At 47.8% G+C, this 15,000-nt stretch overlaps 1 protein-coding gene across 1 annotated transcript in view; it reads left to right on the top strand.

Annotated features, from left to right (window-relative positions):
- Positions 1-2,780, top strand: part of LOC137882438 (mastermind-like protein 3) — a 15,620-nt gene extending 12,840 nt beyond the window's left edge. The window contains exon 3 of the mRNA XM_068724742.1: positions 540-2,780. Within this exon, the coding sequence (XP_068580843.1) occupies positions 540-1,487 (948 nt within the window). The 3' untranslated portion in view covers positions 1,488-2,780. The remainder of the gene's footprint in view (positions 1-539) is intronic.
- The last annotated feature ends 12,220 nt before the right edge of the window (positions 2,781-15,000 follow it).

Below are 15,000 nucleotides of genomic sequence, written 5' to 3'. Positions count from 1 at the left end.
CAATGGCAAGTTGTGACCAAGCTTAGGTGGTTTAGTCACACAGTGATTTTTGTATGATGTTTTCTCTGAAGGGACAGTTAAAGTATTAAATTGCCAATGCTAAAATATAATAAAGTTGTATTACCTAACTGTGAGGTATTGTGGTTCAAAACAGATTTGAAACACATTTTTGTAGACATTTCAAGGGGTTAGCTATATTATAAACAATTCCTAAATATTCCAACCAGGTCACAGGTGAGCATTGGTTTTAGTATATCTGCATCACCAAGATGATACCAAGCCTTCTGGCAACAAGACTGAGAAATAACTCCCCCCTCAAACCACAATTAAGATTTTACTTCGCTGTTTATCTACAGATTTAACAAACAAGAGACGATGTGTTAATGAGAACGCTTCAGAGGTGTTGATGGGTGTATTGTTTTGCTGTCTGCAGCCTTTATTCTAAGCTAAGGTAAAAGCCACCAGGTGTTGCGTTGAGCTCATTTGAGAGTTAACAGTTCCTGCGTCTCACCGGATTACTTTGTGTTTGGACTCCTCAGGTTCGACCATCTTCGTCAGGCCCTCAGTTTGCCACCACTGCCAATGGAACGCCTCCTCAGCAACCTTTGCAGCAGTCTCCAGCAGTTGCAATGGCATCAGGTTCCCCGTTGCACAACTGCGTGGCTCGCTCCCCTCAGACCCCAACCCAGGCTCAGACACAAGCAGTCTCTAGGCCTGGGAATGGATACATGATGAACCCGGGCCCAGGGGTCAGTCAGGCGGGCACGGGACCCGGAGCGGCTGGAGTCGCCCCTGGAGGTCAACCTGTTGGACCAGTGACGCCTGAACTTTCTCCAGCAGAGCAGCTAAAGGCAATGGCTCAGCAACGGGCTAAACTGCTGCAGCAGAAGCAGCAGCAGCAAGCAGCTAACTGGTCCCCTGCAGGTGCTCCAACCAGTCCGTATAACTCTGGTCCCTTTAACCAAGACAAACCCAACAGCCCCATGATGTACCCACCGCAAGCCTTTAACACGCCACAGGGCCCTCTAGTGGCTGGGATGACCCCCAACAACGGGCCCAAGGCCCCCATGAACAACTACCTCCCTCACAACCACATGGGCATGATGGGCCAGCAACAGCCCAACAGCATCAACCAGAACACCCTGTCCAAGCAACAGCAGCAGCAAACAGCAGCCATGTTGTCCTATAACAACACCAAACCGCTGAGTCACTTCAGCGGCAGCGGGGTTGATCACTTAGGCCAGAGGATGACTCCTCCCATGGGAGGGAACAATCAGGTCAAGAACCCCATGATGCCTCCCTACATGGGTGGCGGAGGAGGCGGCGGCCAGGGCGCGGGGCCCGGGCAGACCCAGGGGCCCATCCCGGGGCAGACGGCCCACCTGAGTGAGGAGCAGAAGAGGATGTTGCTGATGAAGCAGAAGGTGTTAAACCAGAACATGCCCTACAGCGCCATGCAGGCTCATGGACAGGTAAGGGAACTGTAGATTTAATGGATATGGCTCGGCGAAGTTGTTTACGTTGTGTTTGTGCCGCTAAAGTTCTTCCGAGGAGGACGGTTGTCCTTCAACTGTCTGTAGCTTTAGCTCTGATTCCAGAGTCATTCTACAGAAAGCATTTACTGTGGAGATGAGTTTCATGTCAGAGCGTGGTGGTGTTGTAGAGCGCTCAACCCATGACCCAATACACCCGACAGATTTCACTTGTCAATCCTTGGGGGCGCTATATGAAAAGCTGGCAGTCCGCTGGAGGTTTTCTATGAAATATGCAGATAACTTGGACTCCATTTTTACGTGTAAACGGCGGAATGGCAAGGAAATTAAGAAAAAAATACAAGATATTACAAGCTTATTAAACAGTTGACCGAGACAGATGACGGACAGTGGCTCGCTGTTTTTCCTTCCAGAGGTGCAGCCAGAGAAGGTAAAATGGCGGTAGTTTCCCCAGCAACAAGCCAGAGCTGGGAATAGGCATAGGAAAATGGCCTGTCGACAGTGTATTGATGCCTCTGCAACACTAGCAGCGCTGATAGCCCGCCGCCCCCCACTCCTCCTCATGCACTCACACACACCACGCCAAACACCAAAGCTAAACGGCTCCTTAGCTCATATCCCCAATCTGTCACGGCTGACTGATGGCTGAGATTGGACCACTAAGCCAAGCTAGCTGCTGTCATTACCGAAAAAGCCCACCTCGGGCAGTTTGTTTCCAGAGCCCCGGCGACAGCCACGGCCCACTGTGAACGCTCCGCCGGTTCAGCCAGGTGTCAGGTGTCCTTAATAATCCACGGGACGGAGGACGTTAAGGGAGTGTGGGTGGACTGTACCTTAAGAGGTACACACCTACACAACATCATGCTGGTATGCTTAGTCTCATTATCTCAGGGCCATTGTTTTATTGTCAACAGAAAGTGTGTGTGCCGGTGTGTGTGCGTGTGCTTGTTGATGATTCACTTGTCAGTGTTGTCTCCCTCTCCCTTTATCTCCCTGTCTCTCTCTCTCTCTGCCTCCCTTGTGTTCATGATATGGCTACAGTCAGTCAGTACCTCTCCTCTTCCTCCTCCCCTTCTGTTGATCGCTGCGTCTCCTGTCCTGCTCCTCCTCCTTCCTCCCCCTCTCCTCCCTCTCTTTCTCCCCCTGCCAGAGACACTCAGCACCAATAAAGCAGCAGATTTATTAATATGGGGCCTTTGTGGCTGCTGCCTGAAGGGTTGTGTGTTTGTGTGCATAAGTGAGTAAGTGCGTGTCTGTGCACATGTATGTTTGTGTGTGTTTCATAGATTTGGGTAAGGGGGGGGGTAGGGGTAGGGGGGTGGGTAGAAGGGGGGGCGGTGGAGAGATTTATTTGAGTGAGCAGGGGAGAATTGGAGACCGGGAAAAGAGAGGAGAGAGATGTGCAGAAGAGAGAAAAAAAAAAAACGACTTAAAGGAAAAAGGCAAATGCAGAAAGAGAGATTTATTGTGGAGTAAGGAGCGAGCATATTAAAAAGAAAGTCAAGGGGCTGGTAAGAGAAAATAAGTGAGAGTGCCTGAAATGCAAAAATATTCACAGTTCTACGTGCGTTTGGCTCCGTTGTAATGACATTTACTAGGGTGGGATATTTACAGTATGTGGACAACAGGTGGTACCAGTTAAAGGGCAAATCCACCGATTTTTACACATCAATGTCAGTCCACCAGGGGAGCGCGACTCAGCCCCGTGAAAACGATTGTATAATGTCGGCAAGTCTGGGAAAATAACCCCGATGTCGTCGGGGGTTGGTGATATATCATGAATACCCCCCGACTTTGATATATTTTGCGATACAAAATCTCTGAAATACTATTTCAATGGGAAATGATTTTGACACTGAGGTAACTTGATTACAAGCAGATTTGTATCAGTCTTATTAAAAAAAAAAAAAAAGGTCTTGGCAATCAGCTCCTTTTTAATATGATCGTTCTCAAACCATCTGTGCCCAAATGTTGGACAAGAAGCAGAAGAATTCTTCAGTATGTCAGAGTGAGAAATCTTGAAAATAATGACAACATATGCTAATTTAGATAATCGAAAGAGGTGCGACAGTTTCAAACTGAAATAAAGAATAATGTTGTTATTTTGTTATTACTGTTATAGGCTTTAATCGGAGGCATTTCGGGTTTCTGTTATCGGTACCAGAACAACGCTAGTAACCAGTGGCAATAGTAGCAAGACCGTAATCAGTCCTTATTATCGAAGCCAGGAGAATCATGAAATTCGTGAGTGACTGTCGATCGCCGTGTCTGTCCGCGGGTAATCTCGCGTTCCGCTGCAGCAAACTGCATAATATTACGGGCGCCCACTAACGGCTGCGTGCCGAAGGACCTCTCGCGGTTGTGATCGCTCACACTTTGTCACAACACCTTTTTTTTTATGACCCGTTTGATACCCGCCATCGACTGCCTGCCGACTCTTCGCTCACCACTCTCCAGTGGCCCCCTGGCGGCTGGTTGGGGCTGCTTGTGAAGACAAAGTGGACTCGAGAGACACAGTGGAGGGAAAACAGTTTGCTCACTTTTCTTTTTTTGTTTTGGACGGCTAACGGCTAACGGAACGACGTAAACTGCTGACTGCGTTGCAGCTGTTTGCTCTGTGATCTGGGAAATGGTTATTTCCTGCCTCGGCAACCGTGTTGTTGAAAAAAAAATATACTTGAAGTCTAAAGAAACGCTTCAAGTCGAGGCTACGCTACTATTACAGCAGTGGTCATTGTAGTGTGTGTGTGTGTGTGTGTGTGTGTGTGTGTGTGTGTGTGTGTGTATTTCTTGTTGTGTAATTCGTGCTGATATGATGACAACCTTTGTAATGTTGTTATTTGTTTGTGTTTGGGTGAAGTGATGCTAGCTGGTTCAGGTTCAGATTCCTTTGTCTGCATTAGTGTGTGTGAACAGTAACCTTTGGGTGTTTGTGTGTGTCGTCTCACAGGTGGTGCTTAAACCGTCTCTCTGCTCCATCCTCTCTCCCCCTCTGTGTGTGTGTGTGTGTGTGTGTGTGTGTGTGTGTGTGTGTGTGTGTGTGTGTGTGTGTGTGTGTGTGTGTGTGTGTGTGTGTGTGTGTGTGTGTGCGCGCGTGTGTGTGTGTGTGTGTGTGTGTGTGTAGCCTAGGCTAATCCAGTTAGCAGCTGCTCGGGGAAACTTCAGCCTCGCTCCTCAAAAGCTCGTTAGTCAAGCTTTAATTGTTGCTCCCTCGCTTTGCATATCGCCATGACGCTAATTTATGCCCGTTGTCGCGGTTACCGTCGCCACGGTGGTGGATGTCTCAGTGGAAGCAGCAAAGTGGGGGAGCAAAGGCGCGTGCGCGAGTCCGTGGAAGCTGCTGTTTGCGCGATTGTCTGCGTGTGACGGATGCGGTTGCCTCGCTACGTGTGTGTGTGTGTGTGTGTGTGTGTGTGTGTGTGTGTGTGTAACAGAATGATTATGAGACGGATGTGGCTTGTTGCACAAGCGTGTGTGTGTGTGTGTGTGTGTGTGTGTGTGTGTGCAGCTGTGTGAAGCTAGCAGCGCGGGGGCGGGTCTCTGGGGCTGTCTGAGTGATGATTGGGTGAGAATGGATTGACAGGTGTTGGGCTCAGAGGTGGGCTTCTGGTGTCATCCTGATAAATTGGAGCGGGACGTTGTGACTTTGTATATGTGGATGAGTGCTTGTGTGTTGAAGTGAGCACGTGTGTGTGTGTGTGTGTGTGTGTGTGTGTGTGTGTGTGTGTGTGTGTGTGTGTGTGTGTGTGTGTGTGTGTGTGTGTGTGTGTGTGTGCGCGCGCAGGAGATCACAGTGTCGCACACCGACTGCAGTGCACGACTCCGGTCTTAATATCTCTGTGAGTCACGACACGACGACAAAGCTCTTCCTGCATTCTACCTTCTCCACCCCTCTGTCTCTCCAGAGGTAGAGCCTCTCTTATCGTTCTCTCTTTCTTTTCTTTTTTTCATCCCTTTCTCCATCCTCTTCTACTGAGAACCCTGACCTCCACAAGGTCGCCAGGGAGGCAGGCGCAACACACACACACACACACACACACACACACACACATCACTGAACTAGAACCTGAACAAAACATGAGCTGGGCCCATATTATTCAGCTGATTTTAGCTCATAACAGATGTATTTTATCAGTGTGAGTGACATCACCTCCTGTAGGTGCATGTCAGTAAATGATAGCGTTGTCTTTTCCTTTTATGAAATTAAAAATACTGTTCTGATGCGGAAAAGCACAATCATAATTTGTCCCAATTCAAAATGTCCAGCGTGTTATAATGCTGTAAGCTGTGCCTTGTAGTCCAGCGAGGTGGAGTTTTTTAACATCACACACGTATTGCAAAGGCGGTGCCGCGACACCTTGGGGTGCCGACTGCAAGATTGATTCATTTCCACTGTTTTCTGTGTGTTTTTTGCCCTTGAAAACTGAAATGTGAGCCAATTTGTACTTCATTTTTCTCCCCCCCGATTTATAGGCTTGCATCTTAGATTTCTAATTTAATGGATTTGGGAAATTAAAAGATTTTATGTTATGCATTTATGGGAACAGAATAACAATTTTTTTTTTTTACAACCCCCCCCATATATCAATATCTGTATCGGCCTCAAAAAGAAAGAAAACTGTGGAGCTGTGGACAGAGAGGCCTCTGACCAAGTAATTCCGCTCCCTCTTCCCTCCATCTATCCCCATGAGCAGGAGATATTACCTTCCCTCACGTACACACATTTCATCTTCTGCTCACTCTGCCCCCCCCCCCCCCCCCCCACTCTCTCTATGTCGCACACATGCACAAGTGAATACAGCTCACTCTCTCACTCCTCCATCTCTCTCTCTCTCTCTCTCTCTCTGGCACACGTGTCAGGGCTGGAGCTGAGCTGCCTCCCCTCCCCATCCTCAGATCCTGTAGAGAGGCTCTGAGGATGGGGAGGGGAGGCAGGTAGTGAAGGTGTGTTCGGGTGCAGCATTGAGGGGGCAGGGTGGAGACTGCCGTGTCCTGGTCTTAGCTCTCTCTCTCTCTCTCTCTCTATCTCTCTCTCTCTCTCTCTCTCTCTCTCTCTCTCTCTCTCTCTCTCTCTCTGTTCCCTCTGAGATGCTTCCTGTTACGACAAACAGCTCTCTCTCTGTGCTTCCGCTGTCCATTTCTTCATTTCTGTTCTCTTTGCACCTTTCCTCTCCTTGTCTCCTTGTTTTTTTTTCCTTTACCTTGAATTTCCTCCCCGCTCCTCTGTCTTTCCTTTCCTTTCCTCTCCCATCTTTTCCCTTCATCCTCATCCTCTCTCCCTGCACCTCCTCCTCTCCTCCTTAACACTCTACCTCTCCTGTGCTTGGAGGGAGCTGTTAGTGCAGAGCTCCACTCCACCAGTCCCGATCAATATGTGTGTGTGTGTGTGTGTGTGTGTGTGTGTGCGCATCATTTCTTATGATGATGTTTCTTAAATGAATGTGTGTGTACTGTGCATGTGTCTGTTACAACACTGTCTATATGTGCGATGTAGTGCTGTTCTTGTTATGCAAATGTCTTGAGATTAGAGTGGGCACACAAAAGTGTGTGTTTATGTATCTATATGTTGGTGTGTGTGTGTGTGTGTGTGTGTGTGTGTGTGTGTGTGTGTGTGTGTGTGTGTGTGTTCGATGCATAGGCAGCAGGAGGGAAAACAATTCCCAGGGTCCCCTGATACCCCACAACACACACACACACACACACACACCCTTCACCAAAGCTGTTTGGTTCACTCCGACAGCGCCAGAGAAGACACACTGAGACAGACCATCTCCACCCTTCCGACACGCCCTGGGGGTGTGAATACAGGGCAGCAGAGGAAATATTAATACTCACCTCCACCAACAGGCTGCTCTTTCAGAGCGTCCCTTTATGGTGGAGTGTTTATCACCAGTGTGTCTGTGCGTGTCTGTAACCACGCCATCTCTAATATTAACCTCATCTGCAATATTGACCCGTGGGCCTCACTGTGTAGTAAACCAGTCTTGACACAATGTGTCTGCAGGCACATGATGTCTGAGTGTATGGGACTTCAAGTATGTGCATATGTAGAAGAGCTGGCGCAGCTGTGTGTGCTTGACTGTGTGTGTGTGTGTGTGTGTGTGTGTGTGTGTGTGTGCGCATGTGTGTGGGGGGGGTATATCATTCTTATGCTGTGTCTGTGGGCCAAAGGGAGGGAGGAACGGAGATGCAGTCAGAAGGCTGCATACTAAACAGACTGCTGTCACCCTGCCAGCACCTCACACACACACACACACACACACACACACACACACACACACACACACACACACACAGAAACATAAATGCATGCTTGGTTGCTCTACCTCTTCTATACACACACAGAGACATGCATGCACACACACACACACACACACACACAGAGACATGCATGCACACACACAGACTCTCCTCGTGCCAGCTCAAACTTTGGCTGACTTGCTCGGCTGCCGGTTGCCATGGCAACCATTGCCCACAGCACCTTGCAGCCCGAATCAATGGCAGCTCCAAGATGAGGGTAGGCAGGGGTAGCGTGCGCGTGTGTGTGTCTGTGTCTGTGTCTGTGTTTATGTGTGTGTGTGTGTGTGTGTGTGTGTGTGTGTGTGTGTGTGTGTGTGTGTGTGTGTGTGTGTGTGTGTGTGTGTGTGTGTGTACACGCGACAGCCTGTCTCTGTCCAAATGTTCCGGGCTATAAGCAGGTTGTGCTTGTGTATAGTTTAGTGATAAATGTGGCATAAGGCGCAGCTGCAGATTGCATTAACACGATCAGTGGGGTACAAATTGATATCAGCCTAGAATAAACAGAATATAATCTTTTTCTTTTTTTTGGGGGGACATATTGAAGGAGTTCGGTGGAAAAAACATGTAGCTATTAGAAAGACTGTGAGGTCAGTCCATTAATTCATAATAAATGTGTTCGTCCAGACTTGCTAATCACCTTGTTTCTGTTGATGGCTCTAAATGTGGCCACCATGCCAAGTGACACACACACACACACACACACACACACACACACACACACAAAGACAAACGCTAGAGACGACACAGATGTGACCCCGCCCTTGTCCCCAAAATGCACCCCACCCTCCCCATCTGCTCAGTCAGATGCTAACACACACACACACACACACACACACACACACACACACACACGTTGCCACTTACCATTAACACCACTCACCACTGTTCAGTGACATGCTCCAGCAGGCGTACACACATGCACACGCGCGACAAAAGCAGCCGGTCTTGTAAAGTCATTCGGTTCACCTACGTGTGTCTGTCTACGAGTTCCCGCATTCACATGCCAGCCCTTCCTCTCAACCCCCCACCCTCACCCCCACCCTCACCCCACCCTGCCCGTCACACACGTCCGTCACTCTTCCACTCTTCATCACTCCTCTGTGTGGGCTGAGAGGAGGAGGGAGAGAATGGAGGGAAAAACCTAAAAACGGAGAAGGCAGACAGAGGGGGTGCGGCACAGGGGGAGGTGTGGTTAGGCTCTTTGAGGATTAGGTTGAGAATTTTCACTCTTGTCTAACAGAGGGAAGAGGAGGTGTTGTTGGTGGTGGTGGTGGTGGTGGTGGTGGTGGTGGTAGTGGGGGTAGATTGACTCCTTGGAGCCATTTACCTCAAACGACTCCGACACAGCTAATCCGCTCTTAAAGGAGCCTAATCCAACAGTCTTGTACCTGATACTGAGAAAAGAGAGTGGCAGAAGGAAGACGGGAGAACGAGGGAGGGTTTGGGAGAGTTGTGTGTGTGTGTGTGTGTGTGTGTGTGTGTGTGTGTGTGTGTGTGTGTGTGTGTGTGTGTGTGTGTGTGTGTGTGTGTGTGTGTTAAACTCTTCCTATGCTCCAAGCTAAATCAAATGTGTTGCGTTCAGACACACATGGTAAATATGCAAACAAAAAAGGCAATGCTAGATTGTTGATTTCCAACACTTCACAAGATGGTCAGCCTCTTTCTTCAAAAGTCTGCCATTCTACAACGTCACTGCTCGGGCTTTGGGCTTCTTAATTCTGATTCACTTCTTGTTTGGAGACGCTTGAAGGCAACTTGTACTATCTTCTGTTTGGCGTTAACATCAACAACAGGCAGCTGGGGGGGGGGAGGGAGGGGCTCTCTGTATTTCGCGGTGTACCGGAGTTGCGGTGTCTGGTGTCTGTGGCGACTTCCCCGCCCAGACGCAGGTGTGCCTGCAGGTTAGCTCACCGCATCTCTCTTCAAGTTGTTCCTTTCTGGGGTTTTTCATCCGGAGCATCCGCTTCAGAAAACGTTTCTTGGGTCACTTTTAGTCTGCTCTTTGCATCTGCGTTGTTGTGTGATGTGTATACGGCGCCTGAACGCATCACAGCAGCAGTGCAGAACTTACCGAGAAACAGCCGTGGTGATGGTGCGCATCACGCTCCATTTCTCCATTTCACCGGCCAGACCAGTAAGTGACATAGACCCGGAATGTATGTAGAAATGAGTCATTGTCCACTTGAGACACGTTGAGATCAGACCGCTCTGGTGGAGGAGAAGAGACGGAGCAGTGGCGGTGATCTCTCTGGTCGCGGCGGTCCAGCGGCCTGAGGAACGCTAGACGGCCTTAGCGCCCACGTAGGCGTTGTATGTTCGATGTGGTCACAATGCGTCGCTCACCACCTCCGGAGGTAGTTTGACCGATCGGATCCACGATTCATTCTCGATGCGTTTTGGGTGCATTAGCACTATCTAATTGCAATCCGATCACCCAAAATGCATTCCAATGCACGGTGTAAAGGGGTGAGGTTCAACAGGCGTAGGTAGTAGGAGGTGTGAGAGACTTGGTGATGGAGGGACTGCCTACAGGGCTAGCTGGTGCGAGCTAACTAACTAGCAACACTTGCTAAGTGTCAGATAGAAAAACTGTTCGCTCAGATGCTAACAGAAAAATGAGTTCCCTTTTGTGAAGAGACGCACATCGATGATTGCATCGACTCTTGTCTCTTAACTGTTTGAAATCCGTGTCTCTTTTGTTCAGTGTCTATCCGGCAGGTTAGATGAAAGTGGATGGTGCAACACAGCTAATAAGCTATAATAGCTTCCATTATTTTTGGACTTTCCGGCTCTCTTTTTCCTCCAAAAATGCACGCGTCACAGTTGAACTCGGCACAAACAAATTCCCACGGGTGCGTCGTACATTTCTCTGTGTACAATGACACAATTCTAAGACGTTGTCTTTTACGAAATGAGGTTTGAACGGAGAAGTCATCATCGTGTATGGGGCAGCTGTGGTGCAGATGCTTTTCCACTGATAGCGGCTTGTTATTATAATGCAGAAATGAGTCCGCACCGTGACCGGGGGAACGAGGCGCAGGGAAAGAGAGAAAAGAGGGCAGAGATGGACGATTAAAAGGTAAAAACGGAAGGAATGAAATCAGCTTTAATGTGACTCATATGGTAGTCGGGCAATGTGGAGAATCGTAGCTGGAACTGGAAAAGGAGAACTGTGTGACGGCATGGGGAGGACAGGCTCATGGTAGGGAGACATGGAAACCGATCGCAGTATGAGAACGATTACACGATAGGAGAGAGAGAGAGAGAGAGAGAGAGAGAGAGAGAGAGAGAGAGAGGGAAGAAGAGAAGCATGGAGCGATACAAAGTGAGAGTAACCTACATACAGTTGTGCACGGTTATGGAGTGCGACAGCAGCGCAGGCGGAGAGCAGGAGGGGACGGAGTAGTGATTGAGGAGAAGGAGACGGAGGGAGCTCTGGTCTCTCATTAGAGCTCTGAGGCTGGCTCTGGGTCCAGAGGCACACACACACACACACACACACACACACACACACACACACATAAACACAGAAAACCCACCTCGACTTATGTCTCTCCTTTCTCTCTCTTTTTAGAGATTTGTTTCGTGGAAATCTGAAAGAGTATCTGTTCCTCGTGCTCATGCACAATTTATGCACACATCTGAAGACTGGTTTTTTTAACCCTTATGTCTCCGCTTTTCCCCTTAATTTCCTGACTTTTCTGCTCTCTCGTCTCTCACTGCGTCCCTCGTCCTCTCCCTCTCTCCCTCTCTCCTGTATATTATTCTCCACCTCCTTTCCTTTATTCCTCTCTCTCTCACCCCCCCCCCCCCCATTTCTCCCTCTGTCTTGCTCTCTTTCTCTCCATCCCCCGGCTCCTCTCCATCTCTGTGTGCTGTATATTTATAAAAAAAAAAAAAAAAAAAAAATGAAGCCAAATAAACTTGAACCCCAAGAAGGTGATTGATGGTTTGCGCAAAGCTCCCTCTCCATCTTTTTTCCTTTCTTCCCCTGTCTTTATTCCCACACTCCCTCTCCTCTCTCCCACTGGCACTATAACTCCCTCTCATTCTCTCTCACACACACACACACACACACACACACACACACACACACACACACACACACACACACACACACACACTCTGTTTGTATAGTTTGATTAATTATTTTGGTGTACAGGAAACAGCTTTGCTCATGTAAGTCATTTTTATTTGTTAAGAGTGTTTGTTACGAGATGCACAATCGTTTCAGATGCTTCTGATAATAAAAATCATGCTGGGTTGTTTAAAGTAGTGATCCGCAACGTTTGTGCATAAATGGATGGGGGTTTTTTTTTTGCTACTCTGGACAGATAACTTACAGACAAATATAAAAAGAAACAAAGACAGTTTTATAGGACATCGTCTCATCTTTGAGATCAAAAATACCCGACGTGTGTTCAGTAATGAATCAAGACATTGGTCAATGGTGGCCTAGGACAGAAATGTGTATTAAATGTGTATTAAAAAGGTTTTTTTTCTTGCTCTAAATCTCTGCAGCTTCATACCGAGGATGTGAAATTGACTACAGCCTCCAGTCAAATATGGACACTTCGTAGCTGTAACTGGGGGGTTTTTCTCAACGAGCCGCTTTATAAAGCATTCAGATATTATTTACATGTCTGCATGCGGAGTTTCCTGGTTGGTGGAGTTTTGTTATTTACTATCCCGGTTGTTAAACGAAGGCAGGAATGTGGTGTCCCGCTTTATTTGCAAACCATTATCGTGTTTGTAGCTTCAAGATCGGAGTCACCTGTTCCCAGCATGACCTGCGCTTTCCTATCTTGAGAAGTTCATATGAGATAAAGGGAACTTAAAGTATCCCTGAGGGGAAATAACAGCGACAAACTGATCTGCAGTAATTTGTAGTTTAGGGCTCTGTACAGTAACGGGCGTAAAAACACATTTAGAGATAGAGTCTTGGATATTATTCTAAGATAAATGTCACTAAATTGCACTTGGACAGTAACACAGACTTGCAGAGCTCCATCTTTGTTGTTATTGTGTCAAGCAAGTGTGACCAATAATAACTATTTCATCAGTAAATGCATAAACCCCTCGAACAGCAACACTCAGACAAAATGACTCAATACCAGAGATTTGTGCGCATGCGAGTTGTGTGTGTGTGTCCGTGTGTGTTTGTTTTAGCTTCCCTCCCGTCACTCGTTTCTCAGGCTTCCCAACATCCCGTCCGATTGCCCAAATAAACACACACACACACACACACACCCTTACCAGGAAAGATGCACTGTCACACTAATTCCGGGACACATTCATACACACCCACACATTATAGCTTTAGATGGTGACACACACACACACACACACACACACACACACACACACACACACACAGAGAGAGAGAGAGAGCAGTGAAGCAGCCCCAGCCACCTAAAGATAATTCACTTTAGACAGAGAGCTTCAATTTGGCAGCACTGAGCATCAGTCTCACATGCCTCATGTCACTCTGTGCTGCTCTTTGCAGCAGCACAATCCAATTGCATGGTGTGTGTGTGTGTGTGTGTGTGTGTGTGTGTGTGTGTGTGTGTGTTAAATGTAGTTGAAACTGCTATTTTTGTGTTGCGCGCTGCATATTTCAATGTGCTCCTTTGAAGTTTGTGACTGTACGGTGCGCCTGTCTGCGTGACGTTGTACCACAGCACAGGCGTTAGGTGGAGGAGTGGTGCTCGGGCGGATGGCTGCAGCCCGTTTTGTCGGCGGCTCCTCTTCAGTAGCTCTGCCCCCCCCCCCCCCCCCCCCCCGTTTTATTTCATATGCATCTGTGCACAATAAACAGATGGGCGACGTGAACTGCAATTTCCCCAACATTTTTGGTTTTAGCGGCCTGTGAAGCCACGTGTGAGTGGACAGAGGGGAGGAGGAGGAGAAATGTGCTTCATGTCTTCAGAATCCAGCGTTTAACAAATGACGAACATTTTCACAGCTGAAGCTACAGATACATTTTTTTTTTATGTAGACATTGGATATCATCAATAGTCAGATTGATTATCTGTTGAAATACTTGTTTTGTGAGGACTGATTTCCTCCGGTGAACACTGGATTTAGGCCACTGTACGGTGTAATTAACGATTATTATCACTAGTGATTAATCTCTATTATTATGTAAGTGATTGACGGATTGTTTGGTTTGTAAAATGTCACAAAGTAGAGAACAATACTCGTTACAAAGGGATGCTTTTTTTATTAGGTTATACAAAATAATAGCTCACAATGATTTCACAAAGCCTTCAATGTGTTTGTAAGTGACATAGAACTTGAGTCTGAACACCTCCTACTTCTACAGCGGTATAGAGAACATTCTCAACCTCGCAGACTATCGCGAAACAGAAACAAATCAATTGAAATCCAAACTTCCTCGAGCATTCGTCCTCCAAAAGTCACCGAACAACGTCAGGAGTCCTGGCAGAAATGTTCCCCTCTGCACCGACACGACGTTTCTTACGCTCCGTAGTTTGTGTCTTTCGCCTGGATGCAGGTGTGCCGTCACGTGACTTCGCTCTACCTGTGGGATGTGTGAAGCGTGTGCTCTGTGCTGCTGCCGTCCCTCGAGACACGGAGAGATCTCACCTTCCCTATATATTTCCTGACCGTTCCTCATCTGCCATCATTGTGCTGGAGGAAAGCATTAAAACACATTGTCATTCTCTCTCTCTCTCTCCCTCCCTCTCTCCCATATCCCCCCCCCCCCCCCCATCCCACTCTCCCTTATTGTAGTTTTTGCACAAGAAGGCAGAAAATCTGCTTACCCTACACGCAGGGATGTTTGCCAGTCTCACACAAAGTTCAAACTGCTTGGGAAAGCACAGCTTTACCTGCACCATCAACAGCAAACCTGTGTGTGTGTGTGTGTGTGTGTGTGTGTGTGTGTGTGTGTGTGTGTGTGTGTGTACAGTAAACAATGCCTGTACTTGTGTGTTTGTGGCTCTGCCTCTGTGTTTTCAAAGGACGTGTTTCTCCTGTCTTGAGGGCATACGGCGTCATGTCGGAACAAGACGGTGGACTATTAACACCTTGTTATTGAAGATCAGATTTGTTAATTGATCGTTCGGCACAGTTCATTTCCTTTTGGAGCACCGAGCGTGCCGTAACATAAAGCAGTGCCATTTCCACTCACGAGAAGTCTAGCTGGCACGAGTTGCAATGGTAAAATAATAAAAGAGCTTCA

Source organism: Cebidichthys violaceus, unplaced genomic scaffold, assembly GCF_023349555.1.
Source record: "Cebidichthys violaceus isolate CVI_PGR_0920_01 unplaced genomic scaffold, fCebVio1.0.p SCAF_315, whole genome shotgun sequence".
Lineage (NCBI taxonomy): Eukaryota > Metazoa > Chordata > Actinopteri > Perciformes > Stichaeidae > Cebidichthys > Cebidichthys violaceus.
The sequence above is the reverse complement of the archived record's forward strand: the minus strand, read 5'-3'. Positions and strand labels throughout refer to the sequence as shown.